The sequence below is a fragment of the Rosa chinensis genome, chromosome 2 (genome assembly GCF_002994745.2).
Source record: "Rosa chinensis cultivar Old Blush chromosome 2, RchiOBHm-V2, whole genome shotgun sequence".
Classification (NCBI taxonomy): Eukaryota; Viridiplantae; Streptophyta; class Magnoliopsida; order Rosales; family Rosaceae; genus Rosa; species Rosa chinensis.
In genome coordinates this window covers 54,240,207-54,247,653 of record NC_037089.1, presented here as the reverse complement: position 1 = coordinate 54,247,653, position 7,447 = coordinate 54,240,207, and the positions used below count along the sequence as shown (strand labels likewise).

The window sequence follows — 7,447 nt, the reverse complement described above, 5'->3', positions numbered from 1 at the left end:
CTTAGATTAAGGTTTCTGAAATTTCTTTCATTTTCATGTGAAATTGGGATTGATTGGGTAGATCTCCTTGAACTTGAAATTTGTCTGCAGAGCAGGTTGTTTCCTGAACTGCTTGATGCAAAACGTATGTTTACGCTTCCATCAGAATTTTGGGAAATATAATTTACTTGATGGCTTTCTATGGGTTTTGGAGGAACTGCTTCATCAAGTTTCCATTCTGAGGGTAGCTCAATGTCAGTCCACTTTATCATTTTAGGTATAACAATATTTGACTTTCTCATATCTGTTTCTAATAAAAGAGTTTGACCTTTGGGATCTGTGGATTTTGCTTTTGCACTTAACAGAGTGTTCATTACTCTGTAGTGAATTCGGTAAATGACAGCCAAGGGTTGTTCACCTGGAGACATGTCATAACCATGTGTTTTGACATTTAAGGTTAAAGTTTTTAAGAGTCCTGGATCATTAAGTGACACAGGAAAGTTTGGAAAACATTCAAAGTGAACGGGTCCATTGCATAGACTTGATTCAACTAATCCTAAAATTGAGTCTTCAAAGTTTCTGTGTCTACAATCACGTAGAGCAACAAAAACAGAGGCTTTGAGACCATTTCTGGTCAAGGGTTGAATTCCTACTTGTACTGCACCTATATGCAGATACTTGTAGTCTTTCTTTTTGTGTTCTGCTAAAGTCTTTGGAGTGAACATTTGAATAACTTGATGGTCAGAACCTACTTCAATGGTTTGTTCTTGTGTCTTAATTGAATATAAAGTTTTGAAGTCAAAGGTTCCTATTTTGTATATTTCATTGTAGCTTTTCTTGGGTAATTTCCAGTTTCCTACAATTTCAGTTAAGCTATGAGAAGACCACTCCTCACAGTTTAGCATAGTATCTGAAATACTACTCGATTCAGAAGTCATCGGGATTTAAGAGATTTTAGAGGGAGATGGACTTAATTCTTAGGTTGAGGTCTCTGATGGGGCACCCAAGCTTACCAACGGTTTCACTGCGCCTCTCTGCGACTTACTACCGGGAACACAAGTTGCTACTTCCTCAAAGGACAACCTCCTAAGGTTTGGGTCTCTCTCTCACTAACTTCCCTCTCGGCCTTTTGGCTCTGATACCAGAGACGTATCCCAGGGTACAGGTGCTAAGCTGGATTTGGGGCTTACGCTAAGCTAAACTGGAATTGAGGGGCTTAACTGGGTTTGGAATAGTGCAAACCTTAGGAGGACAAAGATAAATTGATTTTTATTAAATTGAGAATCAATAGTTGATGCCCTATTTGATCCAGTTTTTCGGTTGGTGACAACTGTGATATTTAAGAAGTTTGGCTTAACTGAGAATCAAATATCTGTTTGATTCTCATATTACTCGACAGTCTTTAAATACCCTTTCGGCACCTGTACCCCTTTTATCATATTCACATACAGCAAATAACACTCCGCCTATCTTTATGCAATGCACCTGCACCTGATACGTCTTGCAGGATTGATTATATGGCAAGAAACTGTCTCCTTCTACAGGCACATAAACCAACGTAATTGCATAAAAGGGCAACAAATTAACAGTTTTTTTCTTTTTTTCTTTGTATACAGCAACCAGAAACATGATCGCTTCCTAAATAAGACTTAAGAAAATGCAATCCGAGACTTCTGGAATGCATAAACAAAGCATCGAGAGCGCTCTTATGGACCAATATCACTATGAGAGAAGCATTGATTCTCTCATATCAGCTCAACCAGTGATACCACAATGAATGACATGCATGCCATATATATAACCACGAGTATAAATAACTGATACAACAAATGAGATTCATTAGAGCATAGCCCTTAAGGGTTTAATTAGGTAGGTAACCTGCGTTAAAAGTAAACAAAAGAAATGAGTGTGGGTGTTTTGGATTACATATAGAGAATTGCAAACCATCATCCACTTTATCTTTATTTTCAATATCCAAACAACAATAATACAGGTAACCTGCGTTAAAAGTAAACAAAAGAAATGAGTGTGGATGTTTTGGATTACATATAGAGAATTGCAAACCATCATCCACTTTATCTTTATTTTCAATATCCAAACAACAATAATACAGGAAATAACTGGTCTGTATTTGAGTATTTCACAGGGAATGAATTGAGAAAGGTGCATAAGAAAAGCTTCTTACTTCATATAATTGAGATTAATCATAACTCATCACCTGCCATGTTCATGGAAGAACCTGATTACTACTACGATGTCTGAAGCAGGGGAGGAAAGCATTTCGAGCATCTTCATTTGGCCATTGTAAGCGATTCCACCACCATTCCTCTCCTTGGATGATGAGATTACATCCTCGGGCACTGCTGGAATTCAGTGGCAACTCTTTAAGTGCTGGACATCCAGATATTCTGATTTCACTCAGATATGGAAATGGCAGTGCACTTCTATATATGCTACTCAAGAGCGGAAGACCCCACAAATCAAGAACTGAAAGTTTTGCAAATGGTTTCATGTCTCTTACAACATGTGCACCCAATCTTTGAGAACTGATTATTTCCCGCATTCCGGAGCAGCCATATACATATAATCTGATGAGATTCTGAGCAAAAATAAGCCATGTCATATCATTCAATTGGAAGCAAGAGCTTACAGATACGTGTTGAAGAGCAATGTAGCAACTTTGGTTTGTCATGATTGAGTTCCGAGGATCATTAGTTGCTCCTGCCCAATCAATGTCTATTTCTTTCAAATTTGGATACTCAGAAATTTGAAGCAAATCAAGATTTTTCATGTCCAGCAGAGATGTTAAATCAAGAAAGCTCGAATGGTTTTTCTGATCCATGAGAAGAAGAGCTTCAGTGCAGGTCACTAACCTGTGGTACTGGAGAAACTTGCAAAAGCAAGCTGTACTTCGAATGCTCAAAGTCAACACTTCAAAGTGTTTCAAACCCTGCAATTCCCCTATCATGGATATTTCACCTTCAAAAAGAATTTTGTCAGAAGAACCACATTTGAACATTCTCAAAACTTTCAGCATGGGAAAACTTGATATAAAATTTGGTGGAACAGAATCAAGTTGCCCCGTAAACTCCAAGTTCAAATATTTTAGCTTTGATAAGTTCTTTATCTCCTCTGACAACTCTTTTATACCAGTTTCTGACAAATTCAGATGCTGCAATGAAACAAGGTTTGAAACTCCACATGGCAACCGCGTTAGATCCTTATTGTCTGACAAATCCAAAACTTTTAAACTAGGCATGTGATCGAAAAAGCCATCATCAATCTTCTTCAAATTATTTCCTCCAAGAAACAAGGTCAACAAACTAGGAGAATTCGGTGTTTCATCTAGATGCTCCATGCGATTAGACATCAAAGATATTCTTTTCATGCTCTTCCATTTTCCAACATTGGGTGCTTCAATCAAATCTGCACCTGCATGCAATAGGAAACCCTCGTTTGTTTTAGCAGGATCACAAGCCAACCACAACGCCATGTCGCGGATGACATCATGCATTTTCACAAAGTTTCCTTTATATTCTTCCAACAAACATACATTAAGAAGAACACCTATAATATGGTAACTTTCACTTCGTCCTTCATGTACATTAGCATGTTCATCCCACATTTCCTCAGCCATCCAACAGTTTAATAAAGTATCTTTAGGTATTAGAAAATCTTCTGGAAATAAAGCACAATATAAGAAGCATGATCTAACTTTCTCTGATGGTAAACTATCATAACTGAATTTCAAAAGACGGAGCACCTTATCTTCCATACCAGAGAACTCTGATGCGGATTTCTTGAGAACTTGAATTGCATGATCCCATTCTTCAGGTGTCTTCTTGCAAGCCATGGCCCGACCAACCGTAATTAATGCAAGTGGCAAGCCGCCACACTCTTTTGCCACAATCTCAGCTAGTCTAGGGATATCTTGATGAACTAGAAGAGCTTCTTTTCCAACTTTCTGTTGAAACAAGGTCCATGCCTTTTCCGATGCCAAACACTCCACTTTAATCTTCACATGAGCATCCATAAGACCGCAAACGTCCTCAGAACGCGTGGTGAAGAGTACTTTGCACTTGTTGTGTTTATCAGGAAATGGAACTCCAATTTTGGTGATTTCAACTCGCTCCCACAGGTCATCCAAGAACAAGACGAACTTCTTTGTGCCTAGGATCATGGAGATGTCCTCAGCTTTCTCATCCTGCCCTTGACGCTTCCATGTCTCATCCGAAAACCCAATCTTCTCACCAATCTTGTTTTGAATGTTGTCAAGCTTGAAGTCCTTGGAGACCACGATCCAGATCACAAGATTGAAATCATTAGTGCTGTGGAGGAAGTTGTTATTGATGTTGGTAAGAAGGGTGGTCTTCCCCACCCCTCCCATTCCATACAAGCCAATCACTCCCACCTCTTCATCTTCGATGTGGCTCCAAACCTTATCAAACATGGATTCCATGCCCACAATTGGCTCAATAGGTCTTTGACTGACTAATGGCGCAGGTAACCTCTCGGCTACCTCTTGAAAAACTCCGGCCTCCTTTAAAGCAGTGATTTCTAGCAACTTCTTGACCACCTTTTTCCCATACCTGTAGCTGGAAATATAGTTCTTTGAACAGCAACCTCCACAGCACAGTTTCTCAGTTTCTTGAATTCTAGCATTGAGAACTTCGTGGACTTGAGTCTCCATAGTTTCCACTTTCACAATCCAGATCTGTACCTGTTCTAGCCGCTTCATGTGTGGCTGCTGCTCAGAAACCTCAACCTTTCTCTTTACATCATTCTTTAAACACTTCAGTTCTTCTAAAGACGTAGTCAAACCTACAAGGTTTTTCTGGAGCTTGCTGACATAATGTTGTCTTCCAACGAGGGAATCCCAGCAGCGATAAACGAAGGCATCGGACGACAAATTGATTGACAAGATGCCAGCCATAACTTCACAAGATAGATCTTCCAAGAAAAGTAAATTAAGCAGCTTACTAAGGGTTCAATATGTGTTTGGAGAAATACATACAGGCCTAGAGAGAGTAAATATGTGTGTGGATAATGAGATCTCAATTATTAGACCTGAAAATAGTAGTCAGGGGTTGTTGGTGGGGCTCCATCGTCTGGAAAGAACTCCGCTGACCAGTCCTGGTAATGATAGGTCGACTACAGTCACTAACAATTTGACGGCTGCCCATTTAACAAAAAACAAAAACAAAATTGGCCAGTTGAAAATGAGTTTCTATTCATACCTCTTAATTTGACATTTGAACCTCCCTACTTAATAGACCTCAAACTTACTTTTATAAATAACCAATTATAATTTTACTATAATGGCATAATGCCCATCGTCCAATAAAATCCCCTTTTTTTATTCTATTTACACTTTCAAAAATCAGTAGTTAGACCTCCAATTTTTAAAGATTTAGAATTGCAGCAATTTTTTTTTTTTTGGAAGTTCATCCTCCATGTACAAGTAACAGAGGAATGGGCGCGAGCAACTGAGGGAATACCAAAATTTTTATGATCTTCGAGAGGAGCATCATATTAGGCAAGTGATCATTTCGTTTGATATGGGTGATGAGGTATTTCGTAATATGTTGCTTCCAGATTTTGTATATGAGACCTATATGTGGAGTTATGTTTTGCGTCTATCTTATGGCGTGGAATGAATTTGTAGCTATTTTTGGCCTAGATCATGGTATAACTTCTCATGAATCCTAGGAATTATGGGTGATGGACGACTTTGGTGGAGTTACGGGTTCTTGGATAAAGCAATTTTTTTTTTTTGGAAGTTCATCCTTCATTTTACGAGGGAAGTCAAATTCTGAAAATTTGACTACAACGTTAAATAACGTTTGGCGATATATATTTTAAGGTTTACATTGGAGGACAAAGTTTTCCCCAAGTTGAAGAATATTACTGTTCGTAGAGATAATAAGAGATTTTTTTTTTCCTTATTAATGTTTTTATTGGTAATTTGACATGAGTTGACAAAGTCAACTATTACTTAGAAAAAGAGAGATGTCTAAATACCAATTTTGGAGGTATGAATAGAAGCTCATTAGTTGAAACCCCAAACGCAGAAAACGGATTTCATTTACCATCTAACACATCCAAATCCAAGCCCCCCCCCCCCCCCCCCCTCTTCTCCCTCTCTTCCAATACGAGTTTCCTTCTGCATTCTTTTAAAATGTGTTTGGATGAGGGAAAAAATGATAGAATTGTTTTAGAGAAACGGGAATTGAGAGAAAATTGTTGTATATTCTCATTGATAATAGGGGCATCTTTATATAGAGGATTACAATACATAGAATTTGAATTGTACAAGGAAAGCTAATTATACATTAAATGGATATCTCTAAGATTCTCCGAGATTACCTAATTAAACCCTATTACCACTAGGTCAAGTAATCTAGAGTTTGGGCCATACACAAAATAGAGATTTACTTGAACACTCCCCCTTGTGTCGCCCAAACGTGGTGCTCCTCCTGTTGCTTCGTCAAAAACCTTGTCGAGTAACAAAAATCCTGCGGGACCAAAATAACCTCAGTCGAAAGAGAAAAAGAGCACAACACACCCTTCAAGTTTCGAGACGAACATGTAGACATCTTCCCCTGATGTCGGCGTCTCCCCCTGATGACTATGATCATGGGAGTTCAGATAATCGCAAGCTAATGCTTGCCACATGTTTCTCGATATTGGATTTGGGCAATGACTTAGTGAAGAACTCTGCTACATTGTCGTCAGATCATACCTGATTTACTTTGATCTTAAGGAGCTTCTGGTTTTGCTGATTGTAGAAGAACTTTGGAGATATGTGCTTGGTGTTGTCGCCTTTGATGTAGTCTTGCTTCATTTATTCAATGCAAGCAGCATTATCCTCATAAATGTTCATTGACTCATATGTGGTAAACTTCATACCACAATTATTTCGAACATGCGAAACTATGGATCGAAGCCATATACATTCACGAACTGTTTCGTGAAGAGCAATAATCTCTGCATGGTTCGAAGAAGTAGCAACTAAGGTCTGTTTTGTAGACTTCCAAGATATCACGGTCTTTCCCACTATAAACACATAACCAGTTTGAGAACGACCTTTGTGCTGGTCAGAGAGGTACCCAACATCAGCAAAACCTTCCAAAACACTTATATCATTTTGGGATGGGGATAGGGAACGCAAACCACTATGTATGGCGTCCCTGGCATTTGATGGGTCCAAATCTATCGTCTCTCTGTAGGGATAGAACATGCCCATATCAATCTTACCACTTAGGTATCGAAAGATATCTTTAACGCCAGTCCAATGGCGTCGTGTTGGCGCAGAGCTATATCTACCTAACAAGTTCACAACGAATGAGATGTCCGATCTTGTGCATTGTGCTAAGTATAATAATGCGCCTATTGCACGTAGGTAAGGCACTTCTGCCTCTAGCACTTCTTCGTCGTCTTCTTTTGGACGGAATGGATCCTTCCTTGG

At 38.9% G+C, this 7,447-nt stretch overlaps 1 protein-coding gene across 2 annotated transcripts; it reads right to left on the bottom strand.

Annotated features, from left to right (window-relative positions):
• Window positions 1-1,884: 1,884 nt before the first annotated feature.
• On the bottom strand, window positions 1,885-5,002 carry LOC112188775 (probable disease resistance protein At5g63020). 2 transcript variants are annotated; one of them, XM_040514000.1, is made up of 2 exons: window positions 3,757-5,002; window positions 1,885-3,411 (listed from the first exon to the last, which is right to left on the bottom strand). In XM_040514000.1, the coding sequence occupies exons 1-2, from the start codon at window positions 4,910-4,912 to the stop codon at window positions 2,207-2,209; spliced, it is 2,361 nt and encodes a 786-aa protein (XP_040369934.1). In that variant the 5' UTR covers window positions 4,913-5,002; the 3' UTR covers window positions 1,885-2,206. The 2 variants fall into 2 exon arrangements, with proteins under 2 accessions (XP_040369934.1, XP_040369935.1); XM_040514001.1 differs by having other exon boundaries at window positions 2,394-2,578; window positions 2,853-5,002.
• Window positions 5,003-7,447: the final 2,445 nt, after the last annotated feature.

Bases quoted from the DNA above. Each gene is read 5' to 3' on its own strand.
- LOC112188775 (XM_040514000.1), bottom strand. From the start codon at position 4,912: ATGGCTGGCATCTTGTCAATCAATTTGTCGTCCGATGCCTTCGTTTAT. The intron at 3,412-3,756 runs GTATGGAAGATA...TATTGCATGCAG, and splicing joins ATCCGCATCAGAGTTCTCTG to GTGCAGATTTGATTGAAGCA.